This window comes from Canis lupus, chromosome 15 (genome assembly GCF_011100685.1).
Source record: "Canis lupus familiaris isolate Mischka breed German Shepherd chromosome 15, alternate assembly UU_Cfam_GSD_1.0, whole genome shotgun sequence".
Lineage (NCBI taxonomy): Eukaryota > Metazoa > Chordata > Mammalia > Carnivora > Canidae > Canis > Canis lupus.
This window is the reverse complement of record NC_049236.1, coordinates 42,663,085-42,688,331: the sequence shown is the minus strand read 5'-3', so window position 1 is coordinate 42,688,331 and position 25,247 is coordinate 42,663,085. Positions and strand designations below refer to the sequence as shown.

The window sequence follows — 25,247 nt, the reverse complement described above, 5'->3', positions numbered from 1 at the left end:
GGCCGGGCTCCCGCTCCGCACCTCACTCACCTCGCCCTCGCCGCGGCCTTCAACCCGAAGGTGTCGGTGTCTTGTCGCCATGGCCGTGTCCGCCCCAGACCTGGGTCCTCGGCCGGTGTCTCCATCACAGCACCTGGCACCTCTCAGTCCGCGATCTCAAGCCTGAGGACGCACCGCCCTCTTCTGACATGTCCTATCCTCCTGTCTCATCCCTCTCTTCCTGATGACATCACCTTCTACCATCTCAAACCCCTCTTCCTGATGACGTCACATTTCCCCGTCTTATCCTCCCTCTTCCTGATGATGCCAGGTTCGCTCAGGTTATCTGCGCGGCCGCTCTGGCATCACCTCGTTGTGTTTGTGATTAGTCACTGGGCTGAGGACAGCACATGCTGGCTTGTCACGCGTCCTCACAATGGTCGGTTTTCGTCCTGAGGGTGGAACCCATTGAGGCCCAGAGGATTAGAGCACCTGGCAGCCCGCGGGTGGCAGAGCCGGTCAGCTCGGGAGCTGGATCGGGCGCATCTGGGCCTTGCTGAGCGCCATCCCGCCAGGCCGGCCTGCCTGCCCCCAGCACTCTCTGGGGCGTGAGGGTGCCCAGGGTACCTGCCGAGGCCATCACGTGCAGCCTGGGCCTGCCAGCCTCACGGCCTGTTGCATCCCGGCCCACAGCAAAGGCACAGACCCTCACACTTCCCATGGACTAAACTGGCCTCCCTGCCTTAGTTTCTCCTCCACACTTCTGATTTTATACATAGAACATAAGACTCGGTGCCTCATCCCTGGCCCCGAGATTTAAAGGCACCTTCTGCTTAAAAATAAAAATTCAAAACCTAAAATGAAGTGAAGGTTAAAAATTGAAATAAAAAATTTTGTCTTAAACGTGATTGGGAGGGGAGGGGTTGGGTGCATTCACTCCTCTTGCTACTTGTTGTTCAAGTTAAATCCTTTTTTAAAAGATTTTATTTATTCATTCATGAGAGGCACACAGAGAGAGGCAGAGACACAGGCAGAGGGAGAAGCAGGCTCCCTGCGGGGAGCCCGATGCAGGACTCGATCCCTGGACCCTGGGGTCACGCCCTGAACCGAAGGCAGATGCTCCACCCCTGAGCCCCCAGGCACCCCTGTTGTTCCCAGTATTACTGTTTTGCTTCCCTTCACGGGAGTGGTTGAGTCTTTGAGTTTCTTCCACCAGAACGTTATTATAGCCTGTGCTGTGTAGTGGATGCTGACTTTCCTCGTCAATGGCTCTACTGTGACTGAGCCCTCAGGCCCATTTTGTGTCTGATGCCCGGTGGCTGATGTCTGAGCCTGGGGCCTGGAAGCCCAGGAAGCTTTCTTATCAGAAGGGAGCCCAAGGGGAAGGCAGGGGATTGTGTGGGACCTGCCTGGTCTCTGCTGGGTCTCCAGCGAGTTGACGAGGTCCCCAAGGTGTGTGGGGTTAGGGTGGCAACTGGAGGGGCCTTGAGTCTTCATAAGAGGAGGCTCCAAACTTCCCGGAAGTGGCACTATAGGGCCCCCCAGCTGCACCCACTGCCTCGGGCCTTACCTGTTGGCCTGGTGTCTATGGGGCAGGGGTTGTCAGGCTGCGTCCCTCCCTGGCTCCTGAAGTGAGTGCTGGGAGAGAGAAATGGGGAGCGAGGCTCAGGATTCTTGCAGAGCTTCAGGGAATGTGCTTCTGTGCAGGTTCTGGGTGGGGGCGGAGGCTCCGGGACCCTGGGACCCCTTACTCACATGAGGCAGCACTGCGGGGTCACCCCCTCCAGGGCCTCGGGACAGGGGTCCTCCCTCCCACTGGGTTCCGCTGTGGCTAGGGACCGGGCAGCCGCCTACCTTCCCGGCCCCATCCTGTGCTGGCCCTGGGCCCGTGGGCATGTCCTGCAGGTAGTGCCCACGGTGGGTGGTGGCCCTTCCAGCCGTGTTGCCACATACGGGGACTCGGGGAGTGCATGGGGCTGCAGAGCACACCCCAGATGGGGGCTGGAGGACAGCAGGCTGGAGGGGGTGCAGGCAGTTGGGGCCGGGGTCCCTCCTTCAAGGTGCTCCCAGCCTTGGTGTCTCCCGTGGGCGGCTTTATTTCTTCCAGTCACTTAGACCAGAAACCTCATTTTCCGGGCGTGCCATGGCTAGAGCGATATTGGTCAGGGTCATGAAGTCTCCCGGCCACAGGGCGGGGTCAACTTAGACCTAAACTTCAGCGGGGGTGTGGGGTGTGGCTTTGTCCCTCAGGACAGAAGTCTGGAGAGACCGTGATGTCATGAGCCAGGTGGGCACGGGGGCAGCACTGTCCTTTCGTGCTAGAGGCCTGACAGTGCTCAGGATGGCTCCCCAAGAGCAAAAAATCATCCAGGACAAACGTCAAAGTGCCAAGATTGAGAAACCCCGAGTTCATCAGCCACCTTGCTCATTTGTTGTCCGTTTTATGTAAAACGTGATTGCTTTCAGCCTTGTCAGTTGCCAAGGGGGAGGGAGACTGAATCACTGTGTACCTCCAAGGGAAAGTGTATTTTCAATCCATAGATTGAGGAGCATGTGCACAGTGTTTTCTCAGTAAGGGTTTTCAGGCTGAGTACACGGAGGATTTTGTTTGCAGCCAGAAAATACAGATGCAAATCTCTGCAAAAGGAGCTCTACACCTAATCTGGTTGCTTCAAATTAATAGTTTGTTACCCATTTTGGCGTCTGGTCTAAGACAGAAATATAATATATTCGTTTACTGTCAGGTAGGAAGTTTATCAGCAGGTGCGTCAGACTTACATGTGGAATCAGTGAGTCGTGCCGAGGGGTGGTCAGGACCTGGAGTCTGTGCACCTAACTTAGCGGGGAGGGGGGCATGGGAGGGAGAAGGGACACTTAAGGGAAAAGCAAATTATTTTTTGTATAGATACACAGAGCCTTAGGAGAATAAATGATGTGTTGCTTGTCGTGATGTCTGTCCAGGTGTGGTGCCTGCATCCTGTGTCCCCGGAAGAGGAGTAGCCCTGGGGAGGGGTTCATGATGCTGGAGTCCTCCCGTGGGGCTCTGTTTTTAGGCACGAATGACATTCCAAGAACTCAAATGCCTTTGGCTCAGAGTAATTCTACATGGTTAAGAATGAGGTGTGCTGTGGGGTCACAGGTCCGGTCCCCTCTGCCTGACCTGTGATTGAGGGAACGTGCTTACATGGGCTCTGTAGGACAAGAGGTAGGCCAGAGCTGCAGCAGTCGGGACTCTTCGTTGTCCGCCACTCTAAAAGTCGCGGGGCCTCTGTAGTGTAAGTGTCACTGAGCACCCATCGCCAGAGCACTTGCGATGCTGTGTATTTTTGCATCGAAGAATAAAGGGAGCCACGGTAGGCTGACGATCGCCAGGCATTCCTTCAGCACCCATTTAGTTCAGTCACTTCCTAGATCATGCTGTGTGATGGATTGTAGGGCGGTTGTGTGGCAGCCCAGTGTGTCGATCGGGGTCCCTCTGATGGTCCCTGTCCCAGACGCTGAGCATGGAGCTGCCCGAGCAGACCAGCAGCTCTGAGGGTGGCGGAACAGGTCCCTGTGTGCATGTGCCGCTGTGACTCTGGAGGCCTGTGTAGGACGCCTGAGTCATTGTCTGCGAGGTGCTGCACTGGGTGACCGTCCGCGCTGGTCTCCTCCGGGTGCCGTCACACACAAAGGGGTGGAAACAAGGCTCCTGTGCCCCAGGGATGCCCCCGAGGGTGCCAGGGTGGGGGACGAGACAGCATCTGCCTCTCACCAACTGCTCGCCTCGTTGGGAGGCACCACGCCTGCTGACAAGACAAGACGTGAAGTGAAAGGAGGAGGGGACATGGGCTTGGGGGGCTGGGCTGGGCTGGGGGGCGGGAGGGGGGTGTGAGGCTCCCGGAGGCCCGGACTGTGCTTCCCTGGGACAGAGGGCTGAGGGCAGCCAGTGTGCTCTCGGGAGCCATCCTGGAGGAGGTGTGGGGTGTGCGGGGTGTGTGCTGCCGGGAGGGCGCTGCCAGGCGGAGCCGCAGGGAGAAGGGGAGGGACATGGAGGGGCACAGGGGTGACACGGGGCTGGGGAGGGACATGGGGGGACACGGGGCTGGGGAGGGGGTGCACTGGCTGACGGGCTGTGAGGGAGGGTGGCGGTCCAGTGCAGGGCTGCAGCGGGCGGGCTGGGACCAGGTCTGGGGAAGGCTGGCGATGGATTTGTTTATTTATTTGGGGGGCAAGGGGGGAGAGTAGAGGGAGAGAATCTCAAGTGAACTGTCTGCCAAGCAGCACCCCTGACCTGGGCTCGCTCTCACAACCCTGGGGTCACTACCTGAGCCGAAACCAAGCGTCAGATGCTCAACCGCTTCATGGACTGAGGCACCTGGAGCTCCAAGGGGATTTAAATGTGAATTTATTCATTCATTGAACTAGTGTTTACTGCACCTTAACGCAGGAAAACAGGTTTTATCCAGGACGGTCGCGTTGGGCGAAGAGGCCTCGGTACAGAGGTGGGCTCAGCCCTGAGCACCGTGAGGGTAGGGGGGGGCAGGTGGGCAGGGATAGAGAGCTGAGAGGGAACTCCTGCGTAAGGACCCCCCCCCCCGCCCCCGCCGTGGTGGTAGATCTCGAGAGTGGCTAACATAGCAGGGCCCCTGCAAGCACTGACAGTGCAGGGATGAACACAGAAGCTAGAGGGAGGATTGGTGGGAAGAGCCTGAGTGGAGTGTGGTCAGCTGGAGACTAGCTGGTGACCATCGTTCTGTGGTCCCCAGGGGAGGGTAGTGGGAGGACGCTGTCACGGCTATCAGCATGCTCACACCGAGGGACGAGGCCTGACAAGCGGCAGCAGCGGGCTCTCCTGGGTGGTTACTTGGTCAGCCCCAGACGTGGCAGCAGGGGTGGCTCAGCTCCAGGCCAACAGCATTGAAAGAAACGACCCAAATTGCATTTTAACCTGTTAAAAATAATTGTGTTTAGTGGACTTCCCATATTTTGGTTTGGATCATAGATTCACAGTGACAAATTGTGAGCCCGAAAGCCTTGGCACCTTCTTAAGTCTTTTTATTATCACGTTTGATCAACATGTAGGATCTGGCGTAACCTTCCAAAAGGGAAGATGGTGGGCTCCCAGCAAGGATAATTCAGGTTTAAGTACAGCATTTTAATGCGTGAGATTATAGTAAACATGTAATAAGATGATGGATTTGTGAGGGGCCAGAAATTCTACATTTCGTTTCTTCTTCTGATCACAGTTTTGTGAGGCACTTCCTCAAAATGAAATATGTCCATGTAATGTACCCTTTATGGCTTGTCTCCTCCCAATTTCAATCCAGTTTCAAGAGGAATGTTCACCGACCAAAACTGTTAATTCTAGAGATTTTAAGACAAATCCTGACTACAAAAGAGGATTTTTGTGATCTGTGTTCCAGCCTACCTCTGTCCTCTGTCCTCCCGTTCTCCTTCTGTGATAAGTGCTTTAAATCCACCTTTTGAGAAATGATTTCAGTGGGAAGGTGGCTTTGCATGTTTCATTATCTCAAGCTGAGTATTCTGTACTGAACTGTTTGTTTTGGAAGAACTATGGTAGATGGACTTTATGTAACTTCCCTCTGCCTGGAATTCTTTTAAAAAACCAATGCCAACCATCTCAGTCAAATTTAGAAGGAAGAAATTGGACAAAAGCTCTAGTGGGTGACTTTCAGCAGGGTGAGTCAGTCCTCTCTCCTCCTATGATTGTGAGGTGCTCAGCTCGGCCGTGGTCCTTTTCTCTGTAGCACGAGATATAGACACACTACATTTTATTTTAACTTAAACACATAAATGTAATTATTTTCCCCAGACTTGAAATTTAGAATCAGGACCTTTCTCTTTTCTCTCTTTCTTTGTCTTTTTTTTTTTTTTTTAATGGGTCCTCTGATTGGAATGAGATGTCATCTTTCTCTAAATGCATCACCCACAATTTCCAGTTTTGACTTCTCTTGGGTGAGAACTCTGACAGTAGTGATGCAGCATGTGCCAGATCCTTCTAGACTGCTACCCCTTTCTTCCTTCAATCTTCTACTGTTGCCTTGCCCTGGAATTTGAAAGAATTCCAAAGCATTCAGCCTTTTTCTTCTTTTCCAAGAAAACGGCTCTCCATTTCACACTAAATATCTCATCAGTTCGTACTACACCTGATTTAGTCACGGGAATGAGACTCACCACCTACTTGAACGTTGGTCATACTAGAACCCAGAAGTGAGGGACGGAGATGCCCTACTAGCTGCAGGTGCTTAGGTGCTTAGTGTGTCCAGGGCGCCAGCTAGTATGTTTTGCACAGGAAATAGCAGGCTCAGGTGATCCAGCAGTCTAGTGCTGCCTGTAATAGGTCTTCCTTTTTACTTGCTGTATAGGTCTCATCACTTGATTTATTTTTAAATATTTTATTTATTTATTTTAGAGAGATTGAGCATGAGCAGGGGGAGAGGGAGAAGGAAGCTCCCCACAGAGCAGGGAGCCCATCAGGGGGCTCTATCCCAGGACCCTGGGATCATGACCTGAGCCACAGGCAGATGCTTCACCAGCTGAACCCCCCAGGTGCCCCAGGTTTTATCATCTTAACAGGAACTCTTTTCTTTTCTTTTCTTTTCTTTTCTTTTCTTTTCTTTTCTTTTCTTTTCTTTTCTTTTCTTTTCTTTTCTTTTCTTTTTTTCTTACACAGAGAGCATGAGAGCATGCAAGCTGGGGTATGGGGAGGGGGAGAGGGCCAGAGGGCCAGGGAGGGAGAAGCCCAAGCAGGTGCCACAGCTAGAGTAGAGCCTGACATGGGGCTCGATCTCAGGACTCTGAAATCATGACCTGAGCTGAAATCAAGGACACTTAACTGACTGACCCACCCAGGTGCTCCACTAGAACACTTTTTTTTTTAAAGATTTTATTTATTTATTGGAGAGAGAGAGAGAGAGAGAGAGGCAGAGACACAGGCAGACGGAGAAGCAGATTCCATGCAAGGAGCCCAACGTGGGACTCAATCCCGGGTCTCCAGGATCAAGCCTTGGGCGTGAAGGCAGGGGCTAAACCACTGAGCCACCCAGGCTGCCCTCTACTAGAACACTTTTTAACCTGGAAAGGACTTTTGAGATCACTCAGCTAACTTTAAAGCTGAGAAAATAGCAGGTGTTATATGCTTGCCCTGGTACAACTGATCAGAGAATCCTGGGAATTAGATAATAAAGTCACGGAGGCCCAGAAAAACCTAGTGATGTTCTGGAGCCTTGCAGCAAGTAGGTAGTGAACTGAGGACTGGAACCCAGTCCTCTGACCCTAATGCCCATGCTCTTTGCATTGTTTGTGGCTCTAAGAGTTTGTAGCCCTGTTGGCAAGATAAGCACATGAAGGTAACCGAAATGAATGTAGTATGTGCTGCAACAGACATTGGTACAGGGCACGGGGACGCATGCAGAAGCACGAGTAAAACCCTCCGGGGGTGACTCAGCAGGGCACCTGGGGGCTCAGCTAGTTGGGTGTCTGCCTTCATCTCAGGTCATGGTCCAGGGTCCTGGGGTCGAGCCCCATGTGTCTCCCTGCTCAGCGGGGTGCCTGCCTCCCCCCTCCCTCTGCTGTTCCCCCTGCTGGTGCTCTTTCCCTCTGTCAAGTAAATAAATAAAATCTTTTTAAAAAAAAGGAGCTAGAAGACTGAGCTGGAAAAGTATAGTGTGGAATCCTTAGCTACGCTTGGTGGCTGAAGCTGCTGGAATGGTTGAAGAGCTTTTTTTTTTGGTTGAAGAGCTTGGAAGAATGTTTGACCCAGCAGTGGGAGACAAAAGTTGGGGGAAGGCCGGTCTTTAAGGGGTGGGCAGAGGAGGAGCTGTAGCAGCAGGTGAGGAGGGGCTCTTGAGGTAGGCTGAGACTCCACAAGGGAAGCTGAGAGGAGAAGCCTGACAACTGACTACCAGGTCGAGAGCAGATCATTGCAACCCAGAGGTCACAGGGAATCTTCCATTTCGGGGGAAGTGGTAGGGACAAAAGTCCGTGAAGGAGGGAGCAGTGAATTTGTTCCCTGTACCCAAAGGTGGGATCTACAGAGGCCCTTGAAATGGTGGCGGGAATTCACACGGTAATGAGGCAGTTGGCAGAGGCTGCTGCTTGCTGTGTGCAGCCTGGGCCCTGGAGAAGACGGGTCCGTGGTCTCAGTGGGCAGGGGTGGAGCGTGGGGTCCTTCATCTCCAAGCACAACCCACTCTCATCCTTCATTTCCTTTAGGGCGGAAATCGAAGGCCCGTGCAGACATCCAACTGCAGCTTCTTATGTCATTTGAGACAAGGATAGCTTTGTCCCCTCCAAAATGTTTCTCCCTCACTACGGTTATTGAAAGAATGAGCAAACAAGCTCAATTTCTCAAACTGAGGGATTTGTGACAAACTTGGGTGTAGCACACTTGTTGAACAAAAAAAGACTTTCAACAAAGAATGTCTAGGCGATGCATAACCCTCCTTCCTCATTGCACGTCTGCAGCATGTCTGGGCGAGGAGAGACAGTGATCATCTCCACTTCTTAGCCCGTTCGTCCCTGCACAGGGGTGGTGGTGGTGGGGCTCACTGCTGGGTGGGGTCCCTGGACTAGGCTCACTGGGGACACTCCCCGAGGACCTCCACCAACACGGAGATTTCTCTTGTCACTTGGTGACCAGCACCTGCATTGCAGATATGGGCCGAGGCCAGAGTAAACACAGGCCTGGCGTTGCAAAAATCGCACCTCTTGGGTGACCGCACATATTAGAGGATGTGGAAGGAACAGACTTACATTTCAGCGGAGTAAGGACTAGGCAAGGTGGCCCTTCAGAAGAATACTTGAAAGGACCGAGGACTGTCTTTGCATAAAATATCTTGCTTGCTTTTTCTGGAGGAAATAGTAAAGAAGCTACCACTTTAAAAAAAAAAATATTAAGCAATAAAAAAATGTGTGTGTGTGGGGCGAGTAGGAAAACTGACCATTTAAAATCTGAGGACAGATATTCAAGGTAGTGGGTGGGACTTCCCCCTACTCCCTCCTCTGACTCACATTCCATCCAGAGGTACAAAGTGGAAAAGATAACTGATGGTTCCTTCCTACCTATATTTTTATGGAAAAACCTAATAGGGAACCAGTGCAACAGGAAGACCCATGTTCTCTTTACCACCTCGGGAAGTGATGGTGCTTGGATCCTGGCCAACTGGCTGTGAATCCCAGTTCTGCTATTTCTGGACATACCTCTCTGGGTCTCAGTCGTCTTACTGGCCACAAGGGGGAGATAAGCTGCCTGTCGGGTTGCCCTGAGGCTTAGTTACAAGATGTGTGCAGAACAACCCACAGAAAGCCCTATTAGTGTGGGCTCCCTTCCCCTCCAGAATTAAGGGTCAGAGTGAGAAGAGGTTCAGTGACTTCTCTCCAGGGTAAATGGACCAACCTGAACTACCTTCTTCCCTGGGCTGGGAGGACTGACACCAGGCCGGTCATGTGGCTCAGCTGGTACTGATCCTGAGGGAGGATGGGGTGGACTGGGATTGGGCCTGAGGTGAGGATGGCCTTTCCTGGCAGCTCCTATGCCTGCTGCCAGAGGGAATGATTGGATGCTGTCTGAGGTCAGAGCCGGAGATACAGGTCCAGAAGGGATCCTGAGGGAAGAGGGGCCTGAGGGAGCCAAGATGTGCAGTTAAGAGGGAGTCTGAGGAGCAGTGCATGCTAAGGACGGCAGCGGCTGGTCTGTGTGACAAGTCAGAGCCTCTTGAAGTGCACCAGGAAGAATGAGCAACCTGTGGGGGCTGCTTACAGGCATCCAGAGGATCTCCGGGAATGAGCTCTTGCCCGCTGCCACATGAGACACTCTGGCATCCTCCTCCACTTCCAGCGAAGGCCGCTTCGATGTGGTGGTCCTGCGCAGGGTAACCCACAGGTGCATTCCGCTCCGCTAGATGGGGCTGACTGGGAACATTCTAGGGAGTCATTGAGCTAACTGTAAGAGAAGCAAAATAGCCACAGATTGCTGGGCAGAACCACAGCTGCCAGCTACAGCTCCCTACAGATTTTGAGATGTGGGTTATGACTCACAGAGCAGAGATACAAGGAGAGAACATTTCTACAAACAGAAGCCACAGCTGGCATGCAGAAGGACATTCCTGTGCCAGGAGGGGACATTTGCGTTGCCGCCAAGGACACGGCCGGGGCTGAGGCCAACCCCGGGTGGTTCCACCGTGAACTGGAGCAAGTTACTTAACTTCTTTCAGTTTTCCTCTTTTAAAAAGACAATGGGTTTGCACTATAGATTCTCTGGAAGGACACATGGTTTAGGGAAAGCTGCACAGATGGGGACCAAGGTGGGAGAGACACTTTTTACTTCATATCTTTATACATTTCCATTTTGAACCGTGTGGATGGGTGTCCTATTAAAAGGCTAAATGAGAAAAAGAAAAAGACAAGTGGTGATAGTTTATACCTTACAGGATCACACAGCCTGCCAGATGCCAGTCACTCACGTAATCTTTGGCTATTAGTATTCATAATGGGGATGGTGGGGGGTCGTTGGCCATTGATTTTTACCATGACATTTTTGGTAGTCTCTTATCTCATATCCACATCCATGCCCTACACGCCCTGGCCTTACTGTATGTTTATGACCAGTGATACAAGTTCAGCTCCTTAAAAGCAGCCTTTTAAGTGGGTAAAATGAATAAATGAGTACCACTGGCATATTAGACTGTTACATATACATATATGTTATATATATGTCATATAAATATATATCTGTTTTAACACATTTTAACACATTTTAGAGAATTACATTATTGACAGTGGCACCTGGCACTGTATAAAAAACACATATAGATCCTTCACCTATATTCAGCAGTTGTTAACATTTTGACCACATTTGTGTTCTTACACACACATACACACACCACCCACACACACGTCTACCCATATATTTTTTTCTGAACTATTTGAGTGTTAGTTGCTGATATGATACTTACATCTGTAAATGCTTCAGCTTGTGTTTTCTGAGTATGAGGACCTTCCTACATGAGCACAATACAACAATCAAACCTAGAAAATCTAACCATTGCATAAGGCTACTTATCTAATGTGTAGTTTGTATCCAAATGTCTCTGAGTGTTCTGGTAAATGTTCTTTATAGTTGTTAATTTTTTGATCCAGAATCCTGTGTAGGGTCTTCCATTGCATCTTGTTGTCTTCTTTTTTCTTAGCCTATAACCTTAAGTAGGCTTGTTTTATCTTTTATGGCATTGACATTTTTGAAGAGTCTAGGTCAGGCTCTACTCTACCCTACCCCCCCCGCACCCCCCCCCACTGCCCCCCGCCTTCTCAGTGTCTTATCAATTCATACCTGATTGTTTCCTTATAATTAGACTTAGGTTAAGTGTTTTTGGCAGGAGTATTACAATAGATGATTTCCAATGCTATCTTTTTTTTTTTTTTTTTTAAATATGGGATGCTTCATGAATTTGTGTGTCATCCTTGTGCAGGGGCCATACTAATCATCTGTGTATCATTACAATTTTAGTGTATGTGCTCCCAATGCCATCTTTTATAATTTTTTTTTATCCTTCTCTTATGTGAAACCAGGAGTACTTTTAAAAAATTCTAATATTTTTATTTTCAAATATCCAGCAGGTCAGTTATTGATGAATGACTCCGGTCATCATATCATGACTGAAGCAGTGGGCTATTTGTACAGGTCACTTGATTTAAGGGCGACCTACCTGGGATCTTCTCATTCATCAATCCATGGAATCCTGCAGTGAGTTTCTGTTCTGCGTCTCAAAAAGAAACATACTTTTGGCTATTCACATTAGATTTGTGACCTCTTGATGATTTTTGATCTTTTGCAGACTTCTGAGGGAAATCGAGTGGATCAGGAGTAGGAGATGATGGCCTCAAGGCCTGAGCCGGCAATATTCTGAGGGTTCTAGGAATGGCACCTCATTGTGGGAGCACTTGCTTAAATTAAGCTACCATAGCGCTCAGAGTTCTAACACAGTGAGCTCTGCAATATGCATGAATGCACATACGCTGCAGAGAGCTAAAAGCATGGGCTTGGCGTCTCATACAATTAGAGATAAATCAAAGTGTGCTTCTGGAAAAGGGAAAAAGGTCTTGAGACCCATTATTTCCATTTTTATTGAGGAGAAGTCCTGATGGAAGATACAAAATAATGTTGAACTATGGAATGGCCCAGAGAAAGAAGCCTTGATGAAAAAGAAAGATTATTCCTCTAAGATTTTATCTTTGGGTAAAATGGATGGGGTAGGAAATATTTTACAGCAAAGGATTTTGTCAGCTAAAGGCACAAGTGGAAAAGGCCAAACCACCACAATTTACTGGCATCCCTTGGTAATATGGTCTCTTAGCACAAATAATCCCTGGGAATCCATGTCTGAGCTCATATCGGAAAAGTGGCTTTTTCATAGCTCAGATTACAGTTCAATTTCCTAGAAGAGTTTTTTTCAGAGAAGATCTCAGTTTGAAACCAAAAAGTTGAAGACCTCAAATGATACTAATAAAGTATAAAAATGATCATGCGCTTTTTTGTGGTTGTCTTTACTTAGAACTCTTTGATGAGATATTTCCTCTTATAACTCTTATAGGTGATGATAAAGTCTAGGGTTTTGATATTTAGGGTTTGATTTTTTAGCTCTTTAAAATACTGTAACAGATCGCAGCTAAAAAGAATAATTGTGTAGTGATTCACATTTGTATGGTAGGTAGAAGATTGTTGACCTCACAGGCTTCCATATCTAAAAAATGCTGAAGCAGTGTAATTAAAGTTCTACTTGTGTTACTTTTACCTTGCTATAGTTTATTTTGCATTTATGAATTGAATTTTCCATGTAAACAAAATTTATAATTGCTATCACCAAACCTTTTTTTTAATTTTGTGAAACATGAATAAGAAAAGATAAATTGGGATAAACCAATAAGTAAATGTAATGTACCAGAGCCCGTGGATTTGATATTTATTTTAAACATTTCCATTGCCACTCATCAGTGATTTGTTACCCATTAACTGTTAAGGATTACTTATTGGCTCCCTTATCACCCAACTAAACCCTACATACTATGTTAGGAAGCCAAATGGAAGAATGGGTTCAGCTATGTGACCCCAGGAAAATGATTTTACTTCTCTAAGCCCCAGTCACATTAGATATAAAACGGTAGAAATCCCAGCGCCTGCTTTTCAGGACTCCTGAGAGGCCTGCATGAGATACTGCGCACAGCAGGGCTTCACCGAGCAGTGGCTGTTACCTGTCAGGGCCTAACGCAGAGGCCAGTTTGTTTCGTGAAGCATCTTCTGGCCCCTCCAGCCAACAGCCTAAGCCTCTGTGAATGCTTGGGTGGCCTTAAATCGTTCCCTATTTCACGCACGGCTGCCGGGTCTCCCAGGCAATGTGCCGGCCTTGGGAGTTATCCCCAACCCCCTTTCATCAGTAACCACAGTAACCACTGGCTTGGGCTCCAGGGGGGCCGCATCAGTCTTCACCTGCGGCCAGCCCCGCAGATTTGAGGGAGGACAGGTGCACCGCCCAGGTGAGCGTAGGCAGGAGCAGGAGCAGGAGCAGGAGCAGGAGCAGGGATCCCTGGAGGGGGCACTGGCCTTTTAGGTTCTGCAGTGGGCGGGGGCGGGGGGATGACCTTCACGCGTATCAGCCCACTCGTGGGACCTCGGTCCACTTGCCCCGTCACGGGCGGCGCCGGAAGGACCCAACCCAGGGCTCCAGGGCCCTCATAGACCAGCCCCCTCCGGGCCCGGCGGGACCCCGCCCCGCCCCGCCCCAGGCCCCGCCCAGGCCCCGCCCCGCGGCAGCCCCGCCCCTACGGCGGCCACAGGGGCGGGCCGCGCCGCCGCCACGTGCTCGGACGCAGGGAGCCGCCTGCAGAGCGCGGCGGGGCGGGCGGGGCGGGGCTGCTGGCGCCTCTCGCGGCGGAGCGGCGGCGGGCAGGGCCTGGGCGGGCAGGGGCTCGGCGGCCGGCATGGCCTCGGCGGCGGCGGCGGCGGCGGCGGCGCTGGCCCGGGGGGCCGGGGCGCGGGCGGCGGCGGTGCTGCTGGGCGGCTGCGGGGGTGCGGCCCGGGGGCGGCCCGTGTGTACGGCGCCCGGGACGGCTCCGGACATGAAAGGCTACCTGTGGGAGCGCTACCGGGAGGCGAAGCGGGGCACGCGCGGTGAGTGCGGCGGCGCCCCCGGAGCCTGCGGGGCCCGGGCCCGACCCAGGCGGTCGGCGGCCAGCGCGGAAGCGGGCCCCGCGGACCCGCGCCGCTTGCCGCTGACCTGCAGGGCATTCCGACCGTGACTCCCCCTCGGGCCCCCTCGGTCCCCCTCGGTCCCGGCGGCGGCGGCGGCGGCATCTCCCTCCGCTGCAGTGCGATTCCGGGAGGCGTGGAGAACGCCTCCAGTAACTTTGCAAGGCTCGCCTTTCTCCGGTAGGGAAAGCAGTTTCATACCTTCTTGCGATTTTCGGCTGGAAATCTGCATTAGAAGCGCCTTGGTCTCCAGGGGCATCGCTTGGGAGACAGTCACCCCCACGCCCCGTTAGGTATTGTTAGTGACAAACAGTAATGATAGGAGCAGCCGGAGCCGGGCGGGCGGCGAGTGCCCCTGGAGCCGTGCAGAGCCTCTGGCCAGGGGCGATTTTCCTTTCTTGTGTTGCGTAGGTGCTTGTGTGTCGCTATGTTTGAAATAGGAGAGGTCTCAAGTTGAGAGTGTCCTGTTTTATCTCCTAACCTAAGTGAGGGGGGTGGTTCCAGGGAGTGACTGCTTAGTTGCCAGGTGAACATAAAATCAGCTTGGTTCTGTTGTTACTGGTGGAAATGGGCAGAGGCGGGAAGAGGCCCAAGTAAATACCAGGCCGGGCACTTGGATTATCTCCCTGAATTCCTCATACCTGGGAGGGAAGGTGCCACTTCCCCATCCTATAGATGGGAAGAGCAGAAACCCACGTGTATGGAACCTGGCCAAGGTCACACCTTGAGCTGGGGTCTGTCTCAGCTGTGAACTCCCCATCCTGTTTCCTGTGCTGCCCTACCTTCCTGAGGCAGCTGACCATCTGGGAGCTGTTGTAAGGGCCAAAGCCATCAGTGCTGCTTCTTTCAGGGAAGACTTAGGATTGAAATAGTCGTATCGATGTTGGGAGCGAGATGGGGTGGAGGTGGCAAGTGGAGATAAGGAGAGTATTTGGTGGGAGGGAACATTGGGTAAGATCACATTTTCAGTCTTCTTGCCAGAAGTCAGAAGTTTGATGAAAGAAAGCACGGGGCTTATTTTCACCAATTGGGATGATTTTCTGAGGGGACTCAAAGAAGCAAGCAATACAGAATTCTGTGAAATAGGGCTTCTCAGTTTTCCTTTGCTGAGTTAATTTTGCTCCATCTTTTGAAGTGGTTGTGTGGTACATTGGAAAGAAGATTGGCTTTGCAGACAGACATTGCAGATCTTAGAAGAAATATAGATCATCTAGCTCACCTTTGTGAGACTTTTTTTAATTGGAATTTTCAATTGAGATAACTGTATATTTATATGCAGCCATAAAAATTAATACAGGGCAATCTGGGATACCTTTTACCCAGTTTCTCCCAGTGGTAACATCTTGCAAAACAATGAGTGATACAGTATCTGAAGCCATTTTGAGACTGATACATGTCACAGATCTTGTTCAGCATCCTCCATTTCTACTTGTGTTTGCATATTTAGTTCTATATGGCTTTATCACAAACAGGTTCAAGAATCTAGCCCTACAGTCAAGATACAGAGCAGCTATCAACAAGGATCTCTCCTATTATCTCTGTAGCCACATTCACTTCCTTACAGATGCTTTCTCTGATCTCTAAGGTGTTATCTGTCCTTCATTTCAAAGATTTTTGGCATTTCCAAAGTGCTTTACAGAAGGAGTCTTACAGTATGTGACCTTTTGGAATTGGCTGTTTAAACTCAGCATAATTCCCTGGAGAGTTGTCCAGCTGGTTGTGTGTATTGTATCTGTAGTGCGTTTCTTATTGCTGAGTAGTGCTCCACAGGGAGATGTACCGCAATTTAGCCTCCTTTTTTTGTTTTTAAACTGTAGTGAACCATTTAATCGTACTTCACTCACTGAAGGCTATTTAGGTAGCTCCCAGTTTTTGAGTATTACAAATGTGCTGTAAACATTTGTGTATCGGTTTTTGTGTGAACATGTGCTTTCATTTCTCCAAATGCCATTGTTGGGTTGAATGGTAATTGTACATTTAGTTTCATAAGAAGCTACAGGCAGCAGTTGTTGCCATTCTTCATGAAGCTTCAGTTTCATGGTCTGTAAAATGGGGATGGCGGTAGTAGTGCCACGTTGTAGGGTTTGGTGAGGAATGAATGAAGCCATCCATGCAAGGTGTGTGGAAGGCGAGTGAGACAGCTGAAGTGCTGGGTGAGAAAGATGAGCATCAGGCCAGAATTTGGGTTTGGGGTTTTGGGGTGTGATGATCCAAGTGAAATTTTGGAGTATGACAGCTCAAAGGAGATTTTTGGGACCTAATTACACCAGATCTTAGGTGCAGGTTACCTCCTGCTCCGACCTCAGAGCATTACCTGGGGGTCATGTGGGGGCAGTCAGCACCAGCCTGGCACCCAGTAGATGTGCAGTGTTGGTAGCTATTATTATCGGTTACTAAATGACTTCCAGTTTCAGACACATGCTTGGTGAGAGGTGGAGGTGGTTAGTTAAGCTCTGGGGTCTAGGTCCCCTCAGGTTACTAAATGACTTCCAGTTTCAGACACATGCTTGGCGAGAGGTGGAGGTGGTTAGTTAGCTCTGGGGTCTAGGTCCCCTCAGGCCGGGGCAGTGAACAAGCCCAACCTCTCTAGCTTCGCTGTCTCTCTCCGCAGAAGGAGGCCACTGGGCTGGATGGTGTGTGATGGGTCTGCGCATCAGGTGTTGGGGTGTGCCACCCCCATCTTCTGCCCCCAGCAGTACTGCAAGGCTCCTGGGGCCCGCTGGGGAGCACAGGCACTTTCCCCTGACTCCTCTGTTGTCTCCCCTTTGGGCGGTGCCAAAGCCACTGGGCTGTATGTGAGAGCACCAAGCCCCGGGTCAGTGGGGTTGTGCAGCCCTGGCAGGGCTGAAAGGCTGGGGACGCACAGATGGGCGGAGTGGGAGGGAGGGGCCTGTGGTGACCAGCCCCGTCCCACGGATGGGGACATTGGTCAGGGGCAGGTGAGCAGCAGCTCAACAGCAGCTTGGGGATGAAACAGAGCTGGGGCTTGGGCACAGAGCCGACAGCTGCTCAGCTGTGCAGGGTGCGCTGACCCCTGCGGGGCTGTCTACAGGAGTAGGGGTCACAAAAAAGTATTGATGCTCAGACAAAAATGTGTAGTCTTATGTTTTTTTTTTTAACTAACAAGAGACAAAAGTAATTTCTTTCCCCTCATTTTCTGATTACTGCTTTCTGGTAATTGAATCTCTCGCCTCATCCAAACAATCTGCTCAGGTATGTTCCCTTTGAAGGGTTTCCCAGGATGAAGCCTACTCCAGGAGGAGATGATTTTTACTCCTTGTTTTACCCTTTTTCTCCCACACTTCTTTTTTTTTTTTCCTCCATTTTTACTTATTTTAATTGTTTGTTGGTTTGTTGGTTTTTTTAGAGTGAGAGAGAGTATGTGCGAGTGGGGTAGAGGGGGAGGAGGGGGAGAATCCCAAGCAGGCCCCACGCCCAGCGTGGAGCTTGACACGAGGCTTGATCTCATGATCCTGAGATCATGACCTGAGCTGAAGTCATGGACGCTTAGCTGACTGCTGCCCCAACTCCATTTTTATTTTTAAAAAGTTTTAAAAATAGACTTTATTTTTTAAATCAATTTTAGATATACAGAAAAATCGTGTGGTTTCTCTAAACCCTATCACGGTTTCCCCTACAATTAACCTCTCATGAGAATGGCACATTTGTCACAGTCAGTGAACCAATATCCGTTATGTCCATATGTATTACTTTTCACTGAAGTCTATGTTTAATTCACATTTCCCTAGTTTTCAACCTAATGTCCTTTGTGCTCCAGGATCCCACTCTGAAGAGCATGCTACACTTAGTCCTTACGTCTCCTTGGGCTTCTCCCACCTGTGATAGTTTTTGATTCCCTTGACTGTTTTGAGGAGACATGGTCACTTACTTTGTAGAATGTTCCTCATTTGGAATGTCTTCCTTTATTTTTTTAACTTGGGGTTTGGGGGATTATAATATGCTTCCTGTGTCAAACTCAGCATAAAGGGAGTGGTCTACATATATTTAAGAAAAAAAGTACTGGTTTATAACCTCCAGCAAAAGTTTCCTTTGGAACTGTGGTTCTCAGCTGCAGTCGGGGGGGTGGGGGCATGTGGCAATGTCGGGTTACACCTGGGGGCAGGGATTCTGCTGACCTCTGCTGTGTGGGATCGGAGATGTTGCTAGACAGCCTGCAATGCACAGAACAACTTCCCTACGAATAATAATCCAGCCCTGAATGTCAGTAATGCCAAGGTTAAGAAACTTTGTCCTAAAATGGGCAATGCTAAGAAATCATTGTGCGATTATAGTTTAGAGGGTTGGATCTATTTGTGTGTGGTCTCTTCTTTCCTGTTACGCTGCACCTTGTATGCGTCTTCTTTGGACTGAGCCCTTGGCTGCCACAGAGGTGTGGATGGAAGCATTGCTGCTGCCTGGGGGGGCTTCTTCGGCCAAGCGTTGGGGTGCCCAGTGGTCCCCATGGGAACCTTCACATACCCTCTCGGCCTGGGCTGTTTAGATTGTTTGGCTGCTTAGCTGGGGCTGTGAAGTGTATTAACTTGTGGAAAGAAGTAGGGGGATTAATGGGAAGTGTTAGAAGCTTTTACAGGGTGTTGATGGATTTATTCAGAGCTCTTTATTGAGAGCATTTAACTTTTGTTCAAAAATTGTGTATTTAGTAAGGACTATGTATAAGACAGTGATATGAGCTTAGTTTATATAGAATAAATGTAAAATGCAAACCGTTCCCTTGAGGAACTGCAGTGAGTTAAGGAAACACCATAATAATAACGAGATAACTTTAAGATGAGTCTAGTGTTTCTCAGACTGTGTTCCACCATCTTCAGGAAATGTTGAAAATATATGTGTTAAAAAGACCTTCTTGCAGGTAGGCTTATCAGAGCCTTTAAAATGCACGACTCCCCAAGAAGGAGGGTTGGGGTGGAGCACTCTCCAAGTAAGTCTACCATGAAACCCCCTTTTTGAGATAATAGCTCAAAATAGATGTTCTAGAGACTGCCCTTTGGAGGTTCAAACAATATGTATAACAAGAATGTACATTGATAATACCCAGAGGTATTAAGTAATGTACACCCTTGTTAGGCTTTCTCTTTGTAACAGGGCTACAGAGTAAGGGGGTCAGGGTGCCTTCGAACATCGGAGGAGGCTGTGTGCCCTGCGTTTAGAAGAACATGCAGATTGAACAGTTGCAGCATGAGCACACACAGGCTGTTCCGTGCATGGTTTCAGGGGGTTTCTGCAGCATCTCAGCCTCCGCTGGTGAACCCGGTGCTCGTTGAACCCTGTTATCTTACAGGAGCAGGTAAGGGGCTGCCCTGGGTAGGTGCTGGGTTGCTGAATGAGGTTGAAGGTTGAAAACAGGGGACTCTGTTCTGGGTGAAAGTTTGCATATCAGATCAGAAGTCAGCCTGGGTCTGTGCCATTTTTACGTGTGAATGTTGGGGTTTCTGTGACTGTTGCGGAGGTGGCTGGGGACGCTGGCAGTGGGTGGGCTTGAAGTCTGGAACTCATTGTCCCCTTTGCCAGGGCATCCTGGGCAACGCAAAAGAAGCGACAGGAGATAACGTGTAAAGAGGAGATTAAATGATAATTACGTTGCCAGCTTTCGAAGGAAAGTAGAATTTACAAAAATTCAGTAGTTCTGCAACTGCAAGCCATGTGAAACCCACCTGGGGGCTTGTTTCAAAAGGGGATGCTGAGGCCCTGACCCGGGGGGCTCCGATTCAGCAGATGCAGGGCGAGGGCCGGGGAATCTATTTTCCTGGGCTTAGAAACCAGTTGTTCGTTGAGCTTCTGACACGTAGAAGCACTCATGTCCTCTGTATTTTAGACTTGTTCTTTTGGATTTGGGGCTCAGCAATCTGGTAGACTAGATGGATAGTTTAAAAACCTTTTCTGTAAAGAATATGTACATGCTGAAAAAATTACAAAGAACATTCTTATGTAGAGCTGAGCTTTGAAAAACTGAAGTGAAACAGCAGGGACTAAAAATGAAGGATGGTGAGCAGGCTGAAGGTGTTACCATCCTGGAGCAGTTATTTGGTGGGTGTTATTGGCTGTGCCTGCTGGGACAGAACACAGACACATACTCTGTCCCTATGTCTCTGCCTCCCTCTCTGCCTGTGTCTCTGTGTCTCTCTTTGAATCCTGTAAATCCAGACCCACACAGAGCTGCCTTCCAGGCAGGAAGATAGTAGGGAAACTGGTCTGTCTTGGTCTCTACTCTGAATTTCTCCCAGTGTTGGGGGGGCAGTGCATGGAGGTCTCTCTGTGGCCTCATCATCACAGGCTAGTTCTCTCATGGACTTGGGTTTGAATTTGGTCTGCCTGCCATGTCGGGTAATTTCAAACTGAGAAGTTAACTAAAAGTGGTCCCAAGGTAATGATGTTCTGGGATTTCTGACAGAAGTCGATGTAAATTCTCCCTGGATGGCTAGATCTTCAGCCCAAGCGCAAATGGAGAGCCAAGATGTTGGTAGCTATGTGAGTAAGTCTAAATAAATACAACAGTATAAAAACCAAGCTTTTGTGCGCTGACGCCAGAGTTGAGTAGTTGCAACAGAATATGTGGTCCACGGACACAGCTCAGAATCTTTACAGGAAATGTATGCCATCTCCTGAACAAGAGCTGTGCCTAGATGTCAGCATGGATGACTGTCACAAAAACCAGGCTGAGTGTGTGTATATATAAGACAACAAACAGGTTGCAGATGAATACCAATTCTTAAAGGTTTGAAAATCTGTAACAGATACCGTAGGTCACTTGCAGGGATACACATGCATGTGCTAAAAGTCTCACATGTAGAGGAATGATAAACATCGGAGTCAGGGTGGTGGTTACCTCTTTGGTGGGAGGAGAAGGCGGGTGAAGATTTAGAGGTTCATTTCCCAAGCTGGTGGTAGGGATGTAGGTGTTCTTTGTATTTATCTTTTTTTTTAATAATAAATTTTTTTAATAATAATGTATTTATCTTTATACTTTTCTGTGCGTCATAAAAATCTTAACATGTATTCTTTAAATGTCTTCTTTTGTTTTCTTTATGATACTGAAGATCTGTGGCCACAGGAAAAAGTAGCAAAGAGACTTCAGAGAAAAACATGCCACATAATAATTTTCACATTTTCAGGTAGGAAAGAAATTTCTAAACTAGGAAGAGAACTGGAGGATCCCTTGGAAGTCATAGCGTCCAGTGCTTTGCTGGAAGGAGGAATTCCTTTTTCCATGGCTCTTATTAGCAGCCATCTGGCATCTGCTTGAGTTTGCCGTGTGAGCAGAAGGCTGCCAATTTTATTTTGGATGGCTTGAGTCACAGAGTAATTCTAATTCCTGTCCCATATGATAGCTGCTTAAGTGGTGATCCTGTGTCGTCACTGTCCTCCCCTTGACTTCATCGCTTTGGAAGCTCGCCTTTGCGTTCAGGTTGCTTTGTGGCTGTCCCTGTGAAGGTGAACCATTGAGGGTGAACTATAGGAGCCACTTGTGGTCCCACTGCTTCAGAGTGAGGGGCATAAGTTGCCCTGCGCTGCCGAGCCTGGGGCTTCTGTAGGATACCCGGACACTCAGGCTGGGATCGTTTGTGGGACGGGACCTTTCACCCAGGGCCTGACTTTGTTGTTTCCGTGTTGACGAGATATGTTTATAGATTAAGGAAAAAAGAAGGAAAAAAAGCCTCCCCCATATTTTTTAAAAATATTTTATTTATTTGAGAGAGAGAGAGAGAGCGAGAGTGAGTGAGCACAAGCAGGGGGAAGGTAGAGGGAGAGAGAGGCTCTGCACCGAGCAGGGAGCCTGATGTGGGGCTCGATCCAGGGCCCTGGGATCACGACCTGCATGGAGGCAGACACTTAACTGATGGGGCCACTCACTGCTTTCCTCCAGAGCTTCTCTGTGTTCCTGTTGCACATGATCAGTCAGTGCTTAGGAGGAAAAAGGTAGTATTTTTTTCCTTTTATTTTTTAAGTTAGATACTGCACGTTTTAGTAGGTGAGAGAGAGGCCCACTGCTAGGTATATCAGCTAGGTAGGATATTTTTGTACTTAGGTAGGTTGGTTCTGAACTTTGAGAAACTCATTGTTTTCAGTTTACTAGGGTTTTGAGGAACTGTTTTATTTTTATCTTTATTTTTTTGGAACTGTTTTATATTAAGTGTACTTATAAGTGTACTTATAGGATGTTGATACATAAACCTGAATAAAATTTCAATTTGTGTGTAAAGATGTAACTCTCCAAGATGAACCTCTGTTGGTGACATTGGGCTTACCTGGAAAGTTTCTTGTGATCTCTCTGAGCAGGAAAACCTTGAGAAACATGATTACATTTGGTATCAGAATGTTGTTTGAGTATCCATTTTATTTAACAGTATTTTTTGGATGTTGTCTAGGTGCGAGAGTTACTTTCATTGTAATAGTGAGCAAGGCAGGTGAAGCTAGGGTAGCAATTTTCCAGTGTTTTGTTCCCAGGACTCTTACACACTTAAAATTACTGAAGATCCCAAAGTGTTTTTGTTTATATAGATTATACTGATAGTGACTATATTAGAAATTTAAAAATGAGGGATTTTAAAAAATAGGTATTCCCCACTTCATTTAAAATAACAATAAATCTGTTACCTACTAACATAAATGACACACTTTTTATGAAAGGCAGCTATTTGCCAAAATAAAAGAACTTTGAAAGAATGTCAGAGTTCCACATCTTTGCAGATTTCTGCTACATCTCAATTCATGGGAGATGGCTGGAGCCTCAGATCTGGTTCTGTTCATTGAGGTGTCAGACACCATGTAGCCTCGAATGCTCTGCTGTCGATGGGTGAGAACAGACGAGTGAAGGAGGCAGATAATCTATTAAATTCATACTGTTCCTTTGACAAATCACTACAAACATAGTGACTTACACTCCACACATCCATTAGTCTGGGAGTTCATGAGTGTGAAGTGGGCCTTGCCGGGCTACCATCAGGGTGCTGGCAGGACTCTGTTCCTTTCTGGAGCTCCAATGCAGAATGCCTTTGTGCCCTTCCCAGTTCCTGGAAGCTTCCAGCATTCTTTGGTTTATGGTCCCTTTCATTTTCAGAGCCAGCAGTGGACAGTGGGGCCTTTTCCACATGACATCACTGTGATGCCGAACCATCTGCCTACCTTGTCTACACTTTACCCCAGTGAGTAGCCCCCATACCCCCACCTTGAGGTAAACTAGCTTAATCTTTATTTTAAAGTCAGCCGTTTATAACCTGGGACCTTAATTCCCCTCGGCCACGTAAAGATGATGTCTTCACAGATTCTGGGGATTGGGATGTGCATGTCCTAATGCTGCTGGCCATGTTTAGGGATTATTAGAAAAGTAGTTTGACCTTCGTTGATCCCAGGAGACAATCTGAGGGTGTGGTTTCCCAGATTATGCCAGGCTAGGGAAAATATTAGGTGACTGGATGAGGGAAGGAGAGGGGACCGACATTGACATTCAGGAAGCCCTGCCGTGAGCCAAGTACCCTGCCAGGCACTTGACTTACATTGTACTGTCTGATAACTGAGCGACTTGGCCTTACGTAACGTCTCATCTGCAAACAGTGGGTAGCGGTGTTCACCTTAGGGAGTTCTTGTGACCGTGACCCAAGGTGAGAAGTACCTGATGCCATGGTGTATGGAGGACATTGATGGTTATTCCTCTTCTACTGTCTCCATACAGTGATGAAAGCTCTTGATAGCTTGCTTAGCATTTCATCTTTTGATATGGCTCAATTTTCTTTTTCTACGAAGTTTCTCCCATGAAACAAAAAGTATTTTTCTTTTGAGCAGTCAGGCTTTGTTTTTGTTTTTTTAAGTAGGCTCCACACTCAATGTGGGCCTTGAATGCATGACCCTGAGCTGGAGGGTCGCATGCTGTATCCACTCAGCTAGCCAGGTGCCCCTAAGTTTTTTTTTTTTATTAAATGACTTAAGATTAGGTTGTCCTTAAACCATTATCGTATGTAATTTTATTTCAGATGTAGTCACATGTGGTTAGATTTTTGGAACTTCAGGACACATGGTGGATTTCTACTGAGCAGTCAGAATGACAAATATTATTTACAGAGTAATTAAGATGTGATTTTAACTCTTGGTAGGAGTAGTGTAAATGTCACACACATTGTTAATTATTTGGATGAGTAATTGTATTTGTCATGGATTACTTTTCCTTGGAGATGATGCAGAATGTCTAAACTAGTAGAGAAAGGAAAGCTGCTTTTTAGATTTATAGATGCTATAAAAATGACTTTTGAATTGCCACCTCCTCTGGAGAGGGAGCTGTGCTGAATTCATGTCTTGTGTGCTTTTGCCATTTCTTGGCTTCCCCTGCTGCCTGTGATGTCGATCCCTACCAAGTTGGTGCCTTGTCATCTGCTCACATACAGTCCCTGCACGTCTCCCTGTGCAGTGCTTGGCACATGGTAGGTGTGCAGGAGGTGCTTACTGAAAAAGTTCCTGAGAGGTGAGTAAGTGGAAAAACCAGTTGACCAAAATCCTGTGTGCTGATGATCTTATATGTAGAAAACTCTGGAGAATGAAAACAAATCTGATCCAAAGTAGAAGAGCAGTTGCTGGGGAATAGTCGGGCTTGGGGAGGGTGGCTGGCATTCACAGGGGCATGACAAAATGTGTGGAGGTGTTAGGTACACTTAGCATCATCGGGACCCTGGTTCGTAGGTGTGTACATACGTCGAACCTCGTGGAACTGCATCCTTCACGTGTGATTGCTTATACATCCATCGTGTATCTCAGTAAAGCTGCACAGTAAAGACAAAGGAAGAAGGGAAGGACTGTGGGTTAGCCGGCTTGACGCAGGTTCCCCCCACATCAGTGGAAACAGTGGCCCGGGGTGAATGTGATGTCCTCGTTGGACTGCCAGTTGGGCTGGAGTGGGTGGCACAGGGTCCCAGAAGGATGCAGGAGTTATGTGGGGAAGAGTCATTTCTTCCCTCAGAGTTGAGGTTGCGTTGTGCTGGCAGGTAACCCCCTTCATAGTGAAAAGGACACCTGGGTC

General features: G+C 48.7%; 1 protein-coding gene and 1 non-coding gene across 2 annotated transcripts in view; one reads left to right on the top strand and one right to left on the bottom strand.

Annotated features, from left to right (window-relative positions):
* Positions 1–11,405: 11,405 nt before the first annotated feature.
* LOC119869467 lies at positions 11,406–11,509 on the bottom strand. The gene has a single exon (XR_005371024.1). It is a non-coding gene; the product is annotated as a U6 spliceosomal RNA (small nuclear RNA).
* Positions 11,510–13,891: 2,382 nt separating this feature from the next.
* NT5DC3 (5'-nucleotidase domain containing 3) overlaps positions 13,892–25,247 on the top strand; it is a 48,096-nt gene continuing 36,740 nt past the window's right edge. Inside the window, exon 1 of the mRNA XM_038559173.1 lies at positions 13,892–14,146. Within this exon, the coding sequence (XP_038415101.1) occupies positions 13,957–14,146 (190 nt within the window). The 5' untranslated portion in view covers positions 13,892–13,956. The remainder of the gene's footprint in view (positions 14,147–25,247) is intronic.